General features: G+C 36.1%; 1 protein-coding gene across 5 annotated transcripts in view; it reads right to left on the reverse strand.

Annotated features, from left to right (window-relative positions):
• The window catches only part of LOC135686847 (plexin-A4), a 40,001-nt gene that overhangs the window by 16,518 nt on the left and 3,523 nt on the right, over positions 1-19,960 (reverse strand). For 4 of the 5 annotated variants that reach the window (XM_065203209.2, XM_065203207.2, XM_089108990.1 and 1 more), the window contains 15 exons: positions 19,321-19,350; positions 15,214-15,414; positions 14,776-14,901; positions 14,101-14,195; positions 13,137-13,269; positions 10,532-10,688; positions 8,823-8,916; positions 7,877-7,982; positions 6,727-6,846; positions 6,040-6,141; positions 4,784-4,874; positions 4,202-4,374; positions 2,221-2,369; positions 1,452-1,566; positions 406-545 (listed from right to left, as the gene is read on the reverse strand). In XM_065203209.2, the coding sequence (XP_065059281.2) occupies positions 406-545; positions 1,452-1,566; positions 2,221-2,369; positions 4,202-4,374; positions 4,784-4,874; positions 6,040-6,141; positions 6,727-6,846; positions 7,877-7,982; positions 8,823-8,916; positions 10,532-10,688; positions 13,137-13,269; positions 14,101-14,195; positions 14,776-14,901; positions 15,214-15,414; positions 19,321-19,350 (1,832 nt within the window). The remainder of the gene's footprint in view (positions 1-405; positions 546-1,451; positions 1,567-2,220; positions 2,370-4,201; positions 4,375-4,783; positions 4,875-6,039; positions 6,142-6,726; positions 6,847-7,876; positions 7,983-8,822; positions 8,917-10,531; positions 10,689-13,136; positions 13,270-14,100; positions 14,196-14,775; positions 14,902-15,213; positions 15,415-19,320; positions 19,351-19,960) is intronic. The other variant, XM_065203211.2, reaches the window with a different exon arrangement.

Below are 19,960 nucleotides of genomic sequence, written 5' to 3' on the forward strand. Positions count from 1 at the left end.
AAAACGAAGAATAAATTCGAGCTGTACAGTTACAAATCCAATTCATGTGGGCCAATCTAAGTTAACGAAGCAAACAGGTGCCGTTCTGTGTCCCAGTCAAAAGTGAGCGTGCGATCAAAATTTACAATATTGAGGACCATTCTCAGACAATTTTCTTAGCTTCTGGTGGGAACTATCTATTCTCACATATAAATAGATCAAACTTTAACGTAATACTATCAAAGATTTGATACATCAGTTCAGTAAACTATAAAAAATAGCTATTGGTGGAATTAACAATATATCCCTGAGTATAGAAAGATAGCATTATAAATCTCTGGTTGGCAAGGCCTAACCAAACACAGCAACAACTGGCTACCATTTCAAGAATATATATATATGAAACACAAATAGAAATAGCCTTACCGTAAGTTGCCATTACATAGGTTGCCAGCCACCGTTACATTGACGGCTCCACCAACATGCAGGTCACTTCCAAAGACCGTGAATTTAGTACCGCCTGAACAGGGGCCCTTGGTTGGCTCAAATCGGAGGATCGTTGGCTTCTGATAGAAGAAAATGAAACGTAGAGTTTGGCATTTGGATCAGCTCAATCAATAATATCATTCGGATGAATTGAATATACCAATTCAATATACAGCCTCGTTTTGAAAAATACTATCAATTCCTCTCCTTTGTACTGAATATTGGAGCTCAGATTCCGATAAAGGACCTGAATATTCGTCTACATGGAAGTTTTCATAGTGCTATTGCTTGTGACATTGATTTTATGACGTCATGAATAAAGTTAATATACATATCACAAAGGATTTGACTGTTGTTAGCGACTGGGGGTAAAAAGTTTCATCTGGAGGTATTCTTATGGTCAAATTTTTCAGACTTCATATCGTTATAGAATCTACAATACAACCATTAACAATATGAGAAAATTGATGCGGAATAAAAGTGTGGCAGTTGATTCTTCTCTGAGCTCAAGCATTTTGTATAAAGAAATTGACTTATTTTTTTTCAAAATGAGGCAGTAAATTGAATTGGTTTGCCAACATAAAATTCATAAACAGCCGTTGGAAAGACTAAAACACTTAGGTGGTCCTTTGAGCAAATCAAACGTACCTTGTTGAAAAAAGCCATGTTAGTCAGGTATGCTACGTTAACCGTAAAAAGTACAGTATCATGTCAATCAAGGCCAGATGCAAACTGGTGATGCGGGGGTGATAAAACTAATGAACAGTGCTATATGTTTCTGCTTGGTTTATCTTTCGAGGGACAACAAAAAAGCCAAGGAGATTTAAAAATGAATAAATGACTATTAGTCTACTGCATGATGAAATGCTGACATGATGAAAACCAGGTTTGGAATCAGTTTATTAACAAAAAAGATAACTTTCAACGCTTCTTGTCGAAAGCCAAAAATCTTACAGAAGAATAAAATTTTGAAAATCTTAATTTACCTTATACATAAATTGTGTCTTCGAGCTTACTGGAATGATCCTTTGTCCAAATTTAACAAACATCTGAACAGTGCCATTTCTTGGGGCTGGTATTTTCTCTGTTTTACAATAAACCCTGTACAAGATAGGATGAAAAATATGTTTCAAAGAAAAATTGCACCTAAGACGTCACATTTTGTAAATAAACATTGCCATTGTAATCAAAACATGGGGCGAAAAGGAAATATCAACCTGTTTAAATTTGAAATGATTATACGTGTGTCTATATCCATCAGCAAAATGTAGCGTTTTGAAAACCAGCCTGCCGCTGAGAGCAACAACACTTCTACATTCCTGCTGAATATTTTGGTAGCGATTACTTGGCAAAATTAGGCAAAAATTTCGACAGCTTGCCAACACTGCAATGCATACGAAAATAAAAATTGAAATGTTTGAGTGAATAGAAAGAGTAAATCAAAAAGTAAGCGAGACTATTATGGAATAAAAGTTAAATGTGAAAGATTTTTTACTTAAATTGTAATAGTAGTTTTGTTAAGCCATTCATTGGTTGAGACGGAGTGCTATAACTTATTAACAGGAATGCAACGATTTCAATAAATTCCTCCCGATAGGTTTATCTAAAAAAATCTTTCCAACACTTCAATTTTTCATTTTTAACGAACAAATAGCTACAAAAACACTCGAAAAATATTTTGTCTTTATCTAATCGAAGAGCTTTGTAGAGATTTGCAGAATCAGGATGTACATAGATATATTTGAAGATACCCACGTTTTTGATACTACATACAAATCTGGAAGTAGCTGGCATCTTCGGCCAGCAATGGTAACATTGACGATGTCTGCTTTAATTGTACCCAGATCTCTCCCCTCGATTTTCACTTCGGTATTCCCGGATATCGCTCCTGATAGTGGCGAGAACTAAAACAAAATTAAAAGAAGTTGTGTTAAAAAACTTGCTGTATATCATAAGTTGCCACAATACTATTGCGCCTAATTATCATTTCCATCAGACCCTGTTTCTATTACTCCCTTTCGTCTATCTCGTTTTTAGAGCATTTCGTTTTTGTATTTTCTTGAAGCGTTTCAGTTACTCCAGCCTAATCCGTCCTTTACGTCCGTATTCATATCCCTTGTTCAGACTCGTTCTGAAATTGTGAGTGAATAAAACCGTATTCGAATGACTTCGTTTTCGAATGAACCTGCTTTCACTGTTTCCATTAAAACGATTCATTTCAAATGACTACATTTAACGAATGACTCTACTTTTGACATCGCTTTGGAAAGCCCCTTGTTCGGTATCAAATGACTCCGTTCCGGAGAGTATCAATAAGAACGCATAATCAAAAGCAAATACACTCGGTGCGAATTTTTCGGTACTTAGAATGCGCATAATTCTAGATTGAAATGAGGTGGGGGTGGAAAGCAAATCAATATCTGTGGCTTCGGATGAGGCAGGGCATATGATGGATCTTAATGATGTTGAGCTGAATGGATTTGATCACGTGTTTTATACACTGTGCAAGTTTTACGCCACTAGAAAAACAGATTTATGTAAATGATTCTTAGTAGAAAAACGATATTGTAAATGATCCAGATTGGTGGAATGGTAATCGAAGGCGGAATAGGTAAGAGCTATGTTGCTCGAGGGAAGCACAATAAAAATTCGATTCGAGTGCCGTATACAGTCGAGTATTTCATTCATTTTCCTAAGAAGGTAATGAAGAAAAAAGGGTTCGAATTCCCCAATTCTGTGTCGTTTGGGATCAGTAACATAACAGAATCAAAATAACTAATTCCATAACGCTTTGCTATAATCCTACTGAATAGTATTGGCTTACTTTTAGTTCGTGACTCGAAATGATATACTATTAACAGGATTTTATCTTTACCTCCTTTTCAAAGTCAAACCTTTAAACATCATCAAGCAAAATTTATTCACTCATAATTCCATTGCGGTTTTTTGCTTAGAAATAACTTTACAGTCCCGCAACACTTAACTGAGTTTAATACCCACCAGACATTAAACCATATCATATATTTCATCAGAGAGTTAATTAAAGAATAAACAAATTAAAATATCAAGTAAAAAGTGGCATTAATCTTATTGGGGGAACACATACTACGGTTTTGTACAGGAAATAGAGTGATACTGAAACCCGATTATTGAACAAGGTTATATTGATATGGAACATGGTAAGAATGCGTCCAAGACACAATCTTAAACCATAAACTTAGATATTTGGAATCTTGTTTTGTAGGAAGAAGTATTTGTCGTGTAGACAAAGTAGGATTTGCTGACAAAATTAAAAAAAGGATTCGATAAGATGGTAACATGTTCCTTATAATAATATCACACATAACGAATACAGAAGAATTGATCCAACAGACAGCCTTATATAAAAGGGTTAAAATAAATCCTTTAGAGCTATTCACTGAAAAAAAATCTTCTGATGCTTTTAACTAGAAAATGGGCTTTTAAAGCCGGTCTTTGCCATTGCAAAGAAACAAGCAAATGAAGGTTTACTTCCGCTAATCGAAGTTGAAACTGTAAGGGTGTGAAAAGAGAAATGCGTTGAAAAGAGATCATGAAAAACGAAGTTATGTTCTTTACAGGGAGTGTCACTATACACAGAAAACTGATGACAAAAACCGAACAAGAGAGGGACTCATTTAAGGGACATAATCATATTCTAGACATATAGTCGTCTATTAGATGCCGTTAAACAAAGTGCATGGCGATTGAGTCTCACCTGCTTGATCTCTGGGGGTCGAGGACAGGTAGCATTGGCCCAGTCCTTGGTTGCACTGCAAGCATCAGCGACAGTGCACGTTTTCTGGTTACACCAGCCACACTGCCATGCTTTTGGTGCATTCAAGCAGATACCACAGCTGTGCCTCTCAACCTCACATTTGTAAAACGTCACTGTTGAAAAACCGAGAAAAGGTTATGCTGCTTATTAATTTATGCTTATGGGCCTTTTTGGAACCGATTTGAGGAATGACTGCAAAGAAACTAAGGCAGATTGGAAAAGTTACAGGTTGAAATGGATTAAGCACAAAGAAATCCCTTTTGACTGCAAAAACTGTTATTGGAACATATAATGGAAAACTTATAGGGCTGCAAAAATTTGATAGATGTCCCATAGTGTACCTCTCAATAGCCTTGTTTATAGGTGTGGGATAACCGACTGTGCTGCATCACAGTAAGTCTACAAATCAGACAACGAGGGTCAGTAATCACTTTGTAAATTACAAATCGCAGCAGATCAGCCAATCTCGGCAAAATGACTAAGATACAAAATGTTATTTTGATATAGATGGTCTGTTGTTACCTCTTGTGTCTTTAATAACGTCTAGGTCTTTACCGCCAAATCGAATCAACACTACCGTTGTGTAGTTTGCCGTATTTCTGACGTATTTATACTGGAGAAGACAAAAACTGCAAATTATATACTGAAAAGACTCTATATTTGTCAAATAAAAGGCCTAATATGCTAATAATCGCAAGCCTAAAAAATTTTCAAGACTCAGAACAGTCGAAATAATCCCCCCGATTCAAACTGCCTGTTCTTTTAAGCTTGGTTTCCACTGGGCGATTACCGCGATAAAAACGACAAATTCAACTGACTTTTTATTTGTATCGTGATTATCGTGATAATCAGCCAGTGGAAACAGGAAACATGAAATCTTGTAAATCAATTGTGCTTATCGCGCCACGATTACAGCGACAAAATATCAAAATATTTTGATATTCTGTCGCGTTAATCGTGCTTATCGTCAAAATTGACGTCACTAGATTCGATTTCGAAAAGCAAATCTGGGTTCCCATGACAAAGTTCGCGTCAAGGAAAGAGTCGTTCTTGGCATGGCCGGGAAGTTTCAAGAGGTGAATCATTTTTTGCAGTAATTTATTTGAAATACTCTTTTTATCAAAACCTATAAACTAAGTAGCGTAGCTTGACAAAATGGATCCCGATTGTATTCAACGAGACGAACAGCTAGCAGAAGCAGTTGGACCGTACCAATGTCTTCACGACAAACAAACAAAAGAGAGAAAAATATTTTTGCTAATGCCTGGAGAAAATTGCCAGGAAATATGCAGACCTTTTTCTCGATGTCAAAAGGAAAACTGCTCCAATCACTGCGATGAGCTGCTTTCTTGTAAGGGGTGCCATTGTACAAACAAATTGTTTTAGTGCTAATCGCTTTATTCGTGCAGTGGAAACTGTCTTCACAAAGATAAATTTAATCGAGATTTTCACGTTTGTCGCCCTAATCGTGATAATCATGGCGCGATAATCACGATTGAATCATGTTTCCACTGGACGATTGTCATGATATTTGAATTTGTCGCCTTTATCGCGATAATCGCCCAGTGGAAACCAGGCTTTAGCAATCTTTGTCTCAGCTGTGCGAGTTACAAAGATGTCTCATATTTACGTCATCTTTGTTTCTGATAGCTCGTAAAAGACAAAACCATTTAAACAGCCCTTGACAACAGAGATGCTCATTACTGATCACTACTGATCACGGAACACATTGGTTAACAAATATGAAAACGATTAACAAGCAGAAAAAGTGCACTTACTATTCTCTTGGTGCAAACAAGAGAGGTCTTACTCTCTAGTCGTCCTATGGTCTTAAGTTCCTGGTCTTCTATCCTTACCAGACATTCGTAATTGAATAACCCCTGTAAACGATAACAGACAAACTTTAGAAATTGATATATTGTAGCTACTGAAAATCTCAGTTGAAATGCTGAGATAGATGACTATCTAGTATAATAATTCATTAACGTCAGTACTCTGATTGGATTTATTGTATGCAAACCATCTGTTATTGTTCTTCAAGTTCAACTAATCCATTAATTCAGTACGAGGCCGCCAAGAGTGGGGAAGGGGGCAAATTGCCCCAGGGCTTCGAGGTATAGTAAGCCTCATAAAGTAATGAATTCCGTTTTAAAAAGGAATTGATAAAAGATGGCAAAATTATACCTAAAAATAGAAAAACGTTCTAAAAGATTGCAAGAAAAGGATCTTGAGGGCGTGGTCGCAAAGACTTTCTGCTCGCTTCGCTTGCAGGTGACCTTCACATTCGGTTTTGCCTCTGGATCTCCAAAACCTCTCGGCGGCCCTGATTCAGTATATTGTTCTTTTAGTACCGTCCTATGTAGCCCAAAATGTTCCCAGTCTGACATCTTACCCAGAGACACACTTTGAAAATAGAAAACAATAGCTACCAATGGTGAGAGAATGACACTCTTCGATTTCCTTACCGTTGGTGCTGGTAAATTTTTCCCTTCGATTCGGATCTCTCTATCAACGCTATCAGATACAAAACTGGTTTTCATGCCAGTAATCAATGGACACTGGCTAAAGGCAATAGCCTGCTCAGGCTGAAACAGACAGAAGACAAAAATTATATACAATAACAAAGCATTTCAAAATAAGAATAAAAATAAAAGATTTAAAAGGTGACAATTGATTAGCAATATTACGACGAAAAAACCGAACTCCAGGAAACAATCTACCCTTCTTTATTCACTTTAGAAAATGAATGGGCAGAGTTTTGCTGTAACAACGTCATGCAGGGTTTTTGATTGAACATTCTTAGCCCAAAACGAGGATAAGGCCAGGTTAAGTAAGGAGGGGAATGAGAAACTTAAGGCTGAAAAGTAAGCTAAGCATCGAATGCATAAACTCATTTTTTTATAAGAAACAAAGGTCGATGTTGAGTACACTCATCTTTTTTAAAAGAAACAAAGGTCTATGTTGAGTACTCCAGTTTCTTAGTGTTCTGGAAATTTCAATACTCATCATTTCTTAAGAGTTTCTTAATTATGATGTCATGAACGATGTTATGAAATGTTCGTGACCTTTTTATCACGTCAAGAGATTCGCTTCCGTTCTGATGCTGTATTTAGATGTGGAAAGTATATTCTCATCCCTTGCGTCTTAAATTCTAGACCAACAGGGCAATCATGTTCTTGGATTTTAGAAAATTTCGTTGTTCTCAGTTTTATCACGATTTAACAGTTTCTTAATTTTTTTGCTTCGAGTACTGGATTTTTCTAAATTTTTTCTGACTGTCGAGTACTCGTTTCTTATAGCCAGTTTCTTATAAAAAAAGAGTGTAGACAAAGAAATCCATACTGCAGATTTCCCTTCGTAATCTAATTTTGGTGGAACCAAATAAGATAAACTGGGTCTAAAAAAGACATTATTTTATAAAAGCCTGTAATTTCTAAACACGGAGAAAGGTTTTACAGGGTGCGGATGTTTGATGCAGTATGGGAATTTGAAATATAAGAGCAATGTTTTTATAAACTCATTGCCAAAAACGTTACAAATCCAAATTAAGCACATTACATGTTAAATAAGGCTTAATCATAAAAATAAAAAAAGGATAACAATGTATTGGTGTACCCCAGCATGAGCAATGTAATTTCCGCAAGAAGAAAGGCGGTCTAAGCAGGTCAATGAGCTTGAGCACCAGTTGCAAGTGTACTTGAATCTAGTGCATTCCAAACAGCTGTAAACCAAGTGAAACTCGAATTAGAGAAAAGAGTAAATTTGTATTAGAAAAGAGAGTATGCATGATAATAATAATTCTAGAAATCGATCGATTAACATTCAGGTCTATAAAGGAAATACGAGTTCGCCAAAAGTTTATCGTAACATGGTAATAGCACTGTGGTAAATCATATTGTAACTCAACTGCATAAATTAGTCGTCATTTAAATATTAATGGAGCAAAAAATATTTGTGCTGAAGGAATTTGGGCAAAGGACTCTTTCTAACACCTTGAAATATTATACGATTCTCTGGAAGTAATTACTTACTGAATATATGAATATCAGACAAAACACCAAAACACGCATGGGGGTAATGAGTCACTACAAGTCTAAAGGCCTAGTCAAAAAACGCGTCCACAAAAACCTTTTGATTTCAAGCCAAAATATCAAAAGCATAGCTTACATTGCAATAAGAACTTTAAAGGTGCAGTAGTGTTGTGTTCTATTCTATACAATAGGTACACTGCAGTTCGCAGTTAGGGAAAGAGGAACGCTATATGTTGTTAACGTGCTAAGTGTTACATATGAAAATTCAGTAAAAAATATTTTTAACTGCTAAAACTAGTTATTATTAATAAACGTTTTCTGCATTTCAGAGCTTTTAATGTGTTTTATATAATTGATAAATCGACACGTATTAGGTTTTTGGGAATCTTGAATTTTTAAGGAATATCCGTGTCGATACAAATGAATGGAAATAGTTGTTTTTTGACTACGGTAGAAACCAGTTGAAGATTGACAATATCTCTGGACACAAATGTAGAAATACACATCTTTTTTTATCTTTAGAAACAAACCTTTTGATCTGCTCACAATTGAAGAAAGTTACACTGTTATGAAACAAAGCAATATCTTTCTCAGGCGACCGCAAAGTTACTTTCACCGCGGTACCTAGAACAAAGAACAGATAGTTAAAGCATGACGTGGTTTTTGCTGACTAAAAAAGAAAGACGTAGGGTCACACTGTCAAAATAAAGATTATGCTGACACACTGTACAAAACTTGTTATTATCATCACCAAAATACATTAATACTTCCGTTGAGCAAATGAAACTCTGCAACAAATAAAATAACAATCTTTCATTTCGGTAGGCTATCTTCTTTTTTCAAGATTCACTCTAACTTGATTTTCACTTATGGTTGTTATGACGTCATTTTGATTGAGATGCGAAATTTCTCTAAATAAACGAAGACAGTCTTTCAAACTAGTCCAAAGGTGACAAACAGCCGAGCAATGAATTTTTTATTGAAAAATCTTTCAGCGGCTCCTTATCCTTCAAGCTCTTTAACGTTCATTTGCCAACAGGGTACACAATTTTTTGAATTCAAATGAATTATTTCATTGCTATAAATTGGCAAAAAATATTTTTTTCGTATTAAGGATAACCTCTGTTCTAATCACTCACTGATTGGCATAAACAAGCACTGATTGGCATAAAACTTAATTGACATAGAGAGTAAGAATATGTTTCCACAATCTAGGCATGAAGCAAAACAGAGGTGTCACGAGAAAGAAATAGCGACTGCTTGCACTGCGAAATTTCCCTTCAAAAAGTTTCTGTCAGAAAGTTTACTAGCATGAAGAATCAAACATAGGACCCCGAATATTCAAATCAATGACGCCATAATTAAGAAATTCTTAAAAAAAATGGGTATTGAAATTTCCCAAAGCGTTAAGAAACTAGAGTAGTCAACTTTGACTATCGTTTCCTTTAAAAAAAAGGGGTGGAGTACACATTAAACAGGTTTTGTTTACTGTAATCAACAGTGTCAGCACGCAGAGATTTTTCAATAAGCCCAACTTCTCTAGATTTATCTAGAATTCAGTCGTTTAGATAACATCCTGCAATCAATTCAAAATAGACTGAACTGAACGAGACACTATTGACCAAAACCCTATAGAGGCTGTTATGTAATCCACACGTGGCCACCTCTATATAGAGGCCGCTACAAATCTACAAAAATACTTTCATAAAAGAAGAAATCCCCCCCCCCCCCCACTACATTATATCTTTGACTTTTTGCAGTACCTGAAACTCCACCGATGAAAAGATTAGTATATCCACTGATGAATAAAGAATCAAGAAAGACAAAGGAATAAGGCGGCAAAAATAGTGTGGGTGTTGTTGGAAGCAAAAAAATTAAGCCAACTCAAAAATAACTTCTTACTTTCATGTCAGTGTGGTCCGAGATCAGGTTTGTGTTTCTTATTCTGATTTATTCTAATTACAAAAGCTAGGTGATTTTGCTTGGATTTATTTGAAGGGGCCACAAAACACTAATCTATCACCAAGCAAACGAATATCTTGCTTTCTTTGTTATGAAAAGATTTGAACGCATAAACGAAGTAATGTCAGCATTCGGTTGGAATGGTGGATATTTAAAACAGAGAATGGGATATCGATAGTACCAGTATTACTTTTCAAGAATGTCAAAACAAAACTCATCTTGAACTAAATATAAAAACTGAAAAGCCAAAAGAGACCAAATAGAAAACGAAGCATACTTCTCGCATCAACTATTTCCGGGATTTCGCCAAATTTTGGAGTGGTGCAAGAATATTCGTCTCCAGAAACAACAGTAGTGACATTGGCTGAACCAAAAGAGCACTTGTAGGTTCGCCCATCCTGCAAGACAGGCATGTTCTTGATCTTCCAATACACCTGCAATAAGGGATTGTATGTAAAAACACTATCAACGGGGACAGATAAACAGTGCATAGTTTAAAAAAAACTTTTCTATTTTTGCAAAACTTTACCCCCCCTAACCCTCCCTCCCTCCTTCGCCGATTCTAGGCAGGATTTCGCCTAAATTCGATGAGACAGTAATAGGAGAAGAGTAATATTTGAAAGTAATATAACAATAGGAGAAGTATTCTTTGTGATGTGATTCTATGATATTGTGACTGCCTTTGCTTAGCCAAAAGTTAAAAATGGACGTTTCGTATTGGTGAAATTGGCGATCGATTTAGGTAAAAGGACGTTTTCTGACGGTCAAAAGAGGCGTGGCCTAAAATTTGTTATCGGCGCCGCCAAAAAAAGCAGTTGGATGGCGCCGCCAGTGATGATTTGAGATGACAATGACAGATACGATCAACGATGATGATTATGATAATGAATACAGATTTAGTCACTGTCAAAACAGGAAAGCTCTAAGATTAAGAGCTTGTACTTCAAGCTTGTTTTTATCACGGGTCTTACCAAAATAAGTACCTGAAATGATTTCAGTCACCTGCTATTTGTTTATATATTATGTACTGAATTTTGAAAGACCGCAAAACACTTTCATCTTAAGGATGTTTCCAAGAAAACAAAAAGCTCTTGGCAACAATTAGGTTTTCAAAACCACCTTCCTTACTCCCACACTTACGGTGTACAAAATTTAAAAACAATCTTGAGGGGTGTGATAACAGCCAAACACTCAATCTGATTCTAAGCAATGCAGCTAGGGAGATAAATACTTATGTGGAAGTTTTTGTAAAAAGTTCAGTACTGAAAACCAAATTGTGACAGAGTGCATGAAACTTCGAGCTTGACGATAAACTGATCAAAGGCTTCAGCGGGAAAAACAGGGTACTGGTGCAGCATTTGCTCACTGTGTGGAGACTGGTTATTCAAAGACGAAGTACTGACCCCAACCGTTAGATTAAAAACACAGCAAACGGAACGATAAGAAAACCACTGACGAGGGTTGCCAACAAAAACTACTTAAGAACTCCTTGTGGAGCCTTATTCAACATAACTTCTAAAACAATTTTTCTCAAAGACCTTCAACTGAGGATCTTAGGTTTTCTCCAAACCTTCGCTGGCAGTGCTGATTTGGTGGGCTTCTAGACAGTGCATTTTACTTCTATGATAAAAAAATCTGGCGTCTGGGATTTGGCTATAGAAAATACAGTAGACACCATCTTTTCTACAAAAAGTTTGGTTTTCCGGTCAGAGTGATTCGATTGCCAATCAGCTAATGAGATCTGTGGCGTAAATAGAGTTTTGAGGTTTTCTTATCTGACCGTCAATGATGCATTCTCACAATCTTAGAGCTACTTTTGCTGAGGGCGGAAGAGCGGTTAAGACGTAAAAAGGTCAATGCAGGTGTCCAAAACAGGCAAGTTAAAAAAATTAGTTTAAAATTAAGGCCGCTTGGACTGCGAGAGGCTCAAACACTTGCCAAATTTTCAATTAATACCTTCATACTCTCATTAGACCAAAGAAAGTCTTTGAATGGAAGGAAGGAGGGGCTCAAGATGGCTGGAATTTTTGTAAAGCAATGGGTATAACCCTGAAGTCCAATCCCAATACACTTGTCCAATTGAAAAAGATTTAAACAAAGATTCCCAATATTTTGTTATCCTCAGTAAAATCTTGAGAATGCATCTTCACAGTTTGAGCTTCAAAACAGCAAAGGTTCTCACGGTTTCCAGACAAGTTATCTGATATACAATTGGTTGTACACCATACTAAGCCTGAATAAAACAATTCTGACTATACCAATGTTGTCGTCAAATTTTGTTGCTTCTAGTATTTTGATCAATTATTTTGTCGTGACAAGATAATCATTCAACAATGCATTGTGTTTTTCTCGCAAAGATAACCATGAACCTTTCAGTAACACAACTTAAATACCTTAATACAGTTTTTGCAATACCACAAAAAGAAATCTTCAAAATCACAATACAAACGGGGAAATGCTACTTTCTTTTCAAGTATTATGTGGAAACTGAGGGGCGTATCACTCTGCGGTAATTTCGTACACCATTGGTGGATATCCTTTTGTTTTATCAGAAAATCCGTATAAATCCTTTGGTTTTGGTTAAAATCTCGTACACTTAAGTGAATTGCCCCTCGACATACTGGATTTTTGGCAACTCTTAACGATTCAAAGCAGACTCTGGTTTTTTTGCTGGAATCCATCCCAGAAATATGCCTTCATACTATTTTAAAAACTTCGTTCAGCGCCTTGATATTTTCAGTAAAGGATAATAATCTAAAAGGTTAATACGCCTTTGGTATAAAATTGTTTAATACTCGTTACTGAGAGTCATAATAATTAAAAAGTTATGACGGATAAGACAAATTAACTGAAAATGCAATGCTTGATGGCCAATAGAATACCTTAGCTTGTTCTCGAACTGAAATTGCAGCTGGGTCGTGTTTGAAGGAAAGAACTGAAGGGCAGCTGTCTACGCTGTCATCAACAAAGTACAAAGGTCTTTGAGAGTAGATGCATTCGCTCTTTATACTGCATCTGGAAGGAGAAAAATGCGCTGTTACAGAATGGAAGAGATAACTCATGGAATGGAATTTTGAATAATTGAAACACACTATCAGCAGAAAAATAAAAGATATAACGACCAAGGCAGGGGAAGAAAAAAGGAATAAATAGGTTATTGTCCAATTGTGAAACTTATAAATTCTTTTAACATGTTACAAATCTCTAGCCTGCTTTGACCTCAAAATATATTGCCTTTATGCTATGAATAATCTTGGTAATGGATGCTACGATAAAATGCATTTCACTAAAGTAGCAGTAACATCGATGCCAAAAAGCAGCTACTTACTGGTGAAAGCCATTTCGTAACTGCCGAAGACACAAAGTGGTTTGTGCCAAATTAAAGGAGTATGTACCAGAATAACCGGATCAGAGTTTCACAGAATAATAAGCCGAATTCTCCTCAATGCAAATTCAACTCATTTATAATAAAAAAAATAACTATCTACTGCTCTTGTTCAGTCATAGTACCTGCAATCCAGGAGTCGCACTGAAAATGTTTTAATGTTTACATTAATGTTTATATTTATTTGAACAAGATATGTAAACTGAGTCGTCTAACTCGTTCATAGCGCAAACTTTAATACATTTCAGTACGGAACCTCTTTACGTTTTTCTTGCGATCCGTTATCAAAAGACCAACTATACCATGTTGCTTTGCCGTTTCTATGGGTCTATTTATAAAGACACTTCAATACACAGATAGCAATATTAGCAATTTTTCAATGTTTTATTTTGGCGAATCAGTCAAATAGCTGGATTCACTTAGGTAAATGCTGCGTGTTTAATGAAAACTATGATACTTGCTTTTTCTCTAACGTACACCAGCCACAACCAGGCCCTGCTAGACAGTCGACACATGACAAGCGCTTTCCACAATTCTGGATACTATACTTGGAAACCTGGAATGATAACGTAATCACGGCACTTTAGAATCAACATTAGTAGATTCAGGAACTAATTAAACTTTTTCCTTGCCTGGAAGGAAAGGGGGTTGGTTAAGCAAATGATGCTTTTGCGGCATCGCAGCCATTCCTTTGCCAGTGGCATTCATCAAGGAATACAAAATCTTCCGTTCCGGAAGCAAGTTTATAGTAGCAAGCAACAGCAACAACGACAACAACAACAACAACAAGTGGGTCAAAGAAACAAACGCCCAGATAACAACAATAATTACACATTACATTAACAAAAGCACTCATAAGTAGAAAGATGGCTGCAATTTCAAAGAACAACATACAACAGTTATTTCCTCTAGATAATGCTACAGATCTTTAAACGGGATGATTATCTGCAAACGCAGTGAGAGCTCTCCAGCATCGCAAGGCAGCCTTAACACGACAAAAGCAATTTGCAAAAGAGTAAGAGTAAGCAATTTGCAAATATTTTCGAAAATAAGATCACCTCCCATAGGCAACTTCTGATGGTCAAATGCAATATTTTGCGTAGTCAGGTTGACAGCATATATCAACTTGGCCCTACCTGTCGACGGGTCATTGCGTAGAGGCCTTGGTAAGCTGGATCAATGTCCATTTTTCTTATCGGTTCATTGTTTACCACAACCTCCTGTCCATACAGATGTGTCTTCATGTCAGTAAAGACGGCGTACTGGAAAACAGACATCATTAAATTGAACTCATTTTATCAATTGAAAAAAAAAATATTTAAAATGCGATATCTGTGATCTGCAGCTGCTTTAACAAGGGTCCCAACGGATGAACAGTTGCCTAATAAGCACAAGTATTACTAGTAGAGACTAGAAAACACAAACATTATAACAAATTAAATTGAATGTAATTGATGTTGTCTTTAATGCACGGTACATTTCTTGAAGTTGTATACACGGCTACACAATCAAACTACTTCAACCTAAAGAAAGAGGGAGAACGTAAGCAAATATAAGGAAAACGAGATGCCAACCTCATTCAGCATTCCTTTCGAAGTCCCAAGGAATACCGCCAGCCCTCTTGCATGTGGATATGCCTTTATGGCAGTGAGTTTCCCGGGTACCACAAACGAGTGCGTGTTATTCAACGGAATATAACCGCCTTGTTTGAAGTCTCTCACGTAGCGGAAGTTCTCGCATGAAAGATCCAGCGCACCTCCAGTCGATTGCCGAGACTATAAGAAAAAAACCGAAAAATACTTACTTATTTTCATCGTGAGATCACGTTCAAGTCCTAATGGGACATGCAGAATGTTCTCTGAAACAACGTCAAGCCGTAGGGTAAAATAGAGCTACTCTCAAAAAAGGCAATCTTACTATGTCATGGGCGGCGCCAGATAAGGGGCTTGGGGCTTCAGCCCCCCCCCCTACTTTTTTTACAAAAAAGTGTTTTAAGAGAATAAAAAGAATACAGAAAAATAGAGATAGAAGAAAATAATAGTGCGATAAACCCGTTTACAGTATTGCTTAATTTATGAGGAGTAAGGCGGGGTCTATGGTGCCTGGTAAAGTAACGAATTCCATTTTGAGACTTGAATTAATCAAACTTAAATAAAAGCATGCCTTCAAAATAGCAAAATGTTTGCGAGAAAATGACTGCAAGGACTATTCTGAAATGTATTTTAAGCTAGTCTAGAGGGCATGGTCGCAAAAATTATCTGCTCGCTTCGCCCGCAAGGAAGCCTCATCTTCAGATATACCTAAGGCCTTCGACAACCTCTCGCCGGCCTTCCAATTTACCGCTAGCATAACGAGTGCCCCCAGAAACTCAAAGGCATAAAATATCGTAAAGCATTTTAGTGTGTTTCACCAAGGCTACAACAGGGGAAGATTCTACTGGGCAAAGCTCTTGTAGTTTTATAGTGTTTAATGGGAATTTTGAGAATGGTCACGATAAAGGTCGTTAGCATAAGTAAGGAGAGCTCCGCCTGTGACAGCATACAATATTCGACTCAAAATAAAACTTCTTTTAAAAACCGGAACGAAGAAAATCGTTCTATGCAATACACTGAGAAATCAATGCCCCTCCCACAAGAAATGTTTAATTACCTCACACATTTGATAGGTTTGTGGTATGAAGATCAACTGTGTTGAGAAATAATACTAATCGTGTTCACATTACAAAAGTCTGACGATACAATTTGCTGTACTTTGAACGTCTATACACAAAAAGCTCGAGTACGTAACAAAGATTAAATGCAACGGAAACCCAGAACTCATTATACGGATATCAAATATAGATACCAGATTGCCCATCGCATTTCTCTTGTTAAATCCCTTTGTCATCAAACAAGATAAATTTTTAACAGGGTTATTTCTCATTTTGCGACATTCCCGCAGACTTCTATTATGCAGATTCGTGCAATTAACCTCCATCTGATCCATTTGGCAAAAAAATAAATCTAGGTAGAGGCTTTATTCCAAAGAATGAAACTTCAATGACAAAAGCCTTCGTCTACTGGCAACGGTATATCTACAGCATGGTTTCGGCTAGTAATCTGGATCCACGAGAGAAAGGGTTGGCAGTTCAGACAATCAGAAATAGAGTGACGGAAATACATAACACAAAAAAGGTTGAGACAATCTATTTCCAGTTAAATCATAAATTTAAAAAGCATTTTTCAAAAGCATTTACACCCATGCAAATCAAACGCTTCACAACCCCTGATAGCTAAAATACAGAAATGTAGTCATATAAACATATCTATTTAGGTATCATTTAAACATTCATTTAAACTGCAAGGAGAGTGGCTTCTGGGCGGATTGTGATGATCCCAGCTTTCCATTATTATCTGCTAAGCAGTTTTTATTAAGGAACTGAAGAACCATTAAAATGTGAAAAATTTCAAGTCATCAAATAGTACCGAACTAGGAATTGAAATAAGATCCTTTGGTTACTTTAAGTAAAAGAACCTGCTTACTTGACTATTTACAGGTTGTCACATGTAAACCATCTGTTACTACATACGGAAACTATTTACACCATTCCCATCCGACCACTACATGTGGCAAGGCTCAAGAGCGAAAACTAAACTGGAACGAAACATTTTACTTATACAAACACCTTTATTGGAAATTCAGAATTTGGGAACTTGACTTGTATCAAACGCTGAAAGCTCATGATCAATGCTTTGTTTTTTATTATATACGGTGTTATGTTACGTTATGTTATGCTGTATGTTATATGTTATATGTACGTTATATGTTATATTTTATATGATATATGTTTAGTTTTATGTTATGTTATGTTGTGTTGTATTTGTAATCCTTCACAATAGCCTAAAATTACCTTTTGTAAATTAGCTTTTTGATAGCCCTTGACGGATATCACTGAACCTGGGCGGGTAGGATTTTTTGAAAACATCAACATATTTAAACGTAATGTCATTTACATAATAATGACGTCAAAGAGGGCAGTGCAAGTAGGAAAATGTTTACAACCCATGTGTCTTGCATTGTATGGGCTTCAAACGACAGACAGGTGGCGAATGAACATCTATGACCACAGTCACTAGCAAAACTGACAATAGATGGACCATCTCAATAACAATGACACAATGTACATAAACAAACAGTGCTATTCGATTGAAGCGTGCCTTTGCATTCTTCCTCTATTCAGCTAATATGAAGCAGCGACTGGTAGCTGGTAAACAAGTCAGATAACGGTCTTGACTTTCAATTATATCAAAAACCGAATCACTTTTCACGCAAAACACACTGGTAATCTGGGCAGATGTTAGCCTAAGCAATTCACTGAAGGGGCGTGGATGTTTAGTGACAAAGTAGGCCCATCTTCTTCCATCAATGAAACTAACTAACATGATTGTTTCTCGTCCGTTGACAACTGCAAATTTTATTACGCACCAAAATGAGGCAACTTGTTAAATTGTCATTCAAAATTTCATTCACGAATTCACGGATATCCTATTCACGGAAAGCCTTTTCACGACATAACGCAAGGAAAACTCATGTTTCACGCTGGACGTAGGAATCTTAATTCACGAAATCACGCATAAAAAATCGAGATTTCACGATTTCACGCACGAAAATATAGCCCAAAAATATGGGGGGCGGGGGCAAATTCTAAACTGAGCCTGTGGTTCTTATGTAACTTGATATATATAAGAAAACCGTTTCAAAATATTCAATCTCTTGTCACTAAAACCAAAAGTTTCTGTACCTTAATTACTTTCTGAAACAATAGCCACTAGTATTAGAATAAATCGTACTGGAAACGCAAGGTTTATAAACAGTGATGCAATTGTTTTTGAGGGGCTTGTGCAACCCCGCGGGGGCAGTGGCGGACACTTGGGGGGGCGAGGGGGGCGACGGCCCCCCAATACTTCAGAGGACAATGGTCTTTTGTTCGAAAACAATGGGAAATGTGACGTCATCTCACTAAAACAATAGGCTTGCCCCCCCAATATTTGACCAAGTGTCTAACCCTGCTCCGGGGCCTAAACGATCCTTGTTGTTCCTTTTGTTCTAAAACAGTTGTGTTTCAATAAATTCTATAAATTCTACGTCACTACTATAAAATGCATGTTTTAAGAAACGTAGAAAAATTTTCAAATTTACTAACTTCAATGATTTGAAAAGTCATGTATATGAAACCTGCCTAGGAGTTTTAACAGCAATATCAGTAATATCAAATAACTGCATTGGACAGTTATTCAAAAAATTTTAATCAACTAACACAGACCAAGGCTGCTCAAACAGATCTCTTTTCTCTAATTAATTTTATCAGATTCTATTTGGATTAAATCAAACCACTGGAATCTTTTCCCACAAGGTCTTCCAATGGTGAGGTTTACTGCATTTGAGAGATTTAATGTTGCAAAATGCCCTGTTTACTGTTTCTATTAAAAGTGTTCTACCTATGTCATTAAAATGATTCAACTTTGAAGTTTGGCCCTTTTATTTGTTAAATCTTTATATCATGAACAGATATTTATTTAAGCATGAAACAAATATTTATTTACATGTTAAACTATTAAAAGTTATCAATGTTATCAAGATTTAAACTGAGATATTAGTGAGTTTTTTATTGTTAGTTGTTAGTAGTTAAATTTGTCACTTACCACTCGAAATTGATACTCTCTTTTAGCTTCCTGTAAAATCAAACTTTATTTTATCTGCCTTCTTTACAGTGGCCAAAACTGTTTTAATTTCTAATTTCATTTTTACGTGAAACAGATTTCTGATGATGCATTAGTGACTACATGTTTAATCATTAGTAGTTAATAAAGAAATATTTTTTTCACAAATTGTTAAGGCTATAGTATCTTTAAAGCATAGATTTAATATAATCCAACCTGTTTACACTTGAAGGGCAAATCATTCCATGGAAATCTCATACAACTTTGGCAGAAATCATTTTGTTTTCATAGCATGTTATTTGTAAGAGAGAATTGCTTCTCATTTTATCCATAAAAATGTTAACAGGGTAACCATAACAGGTTAACAAGTTAACAACATTAATCAAATGTGATAATGAAATGATGAAAAAGCGTTGACTTAATATAAACCAAACAAAATTTCTTATGTATCTTCTAGAAAGGGATGAAAACATGACTGCGCAAGCATGATATCTGGAAATAAATAGCTTGCATTAATTTGTCATTATTTGTTAACATTTAGACTTGTAACAATATGATATTTAATATTATTGGTTAATAACAGTTTCAAAACGATTCCCCTGTTATACTTGTTACTGTCACT

This window comes from Rhopilema esculentum, chromosome 6 (assembly GCF_057945365.1).
Source record: "Rhopilema esculentum isolate cy_ngs chromosome 6, ASM5794536v1, whole genome shotgun sequence".
Classification (NCBI taxonomy): Eukaryota; Metazoa; Cnidaria; class Scyphozoa; order Rhizostomeae; family Rhizostomatidae; genus Rhopilema; species Rhopilema esculentum.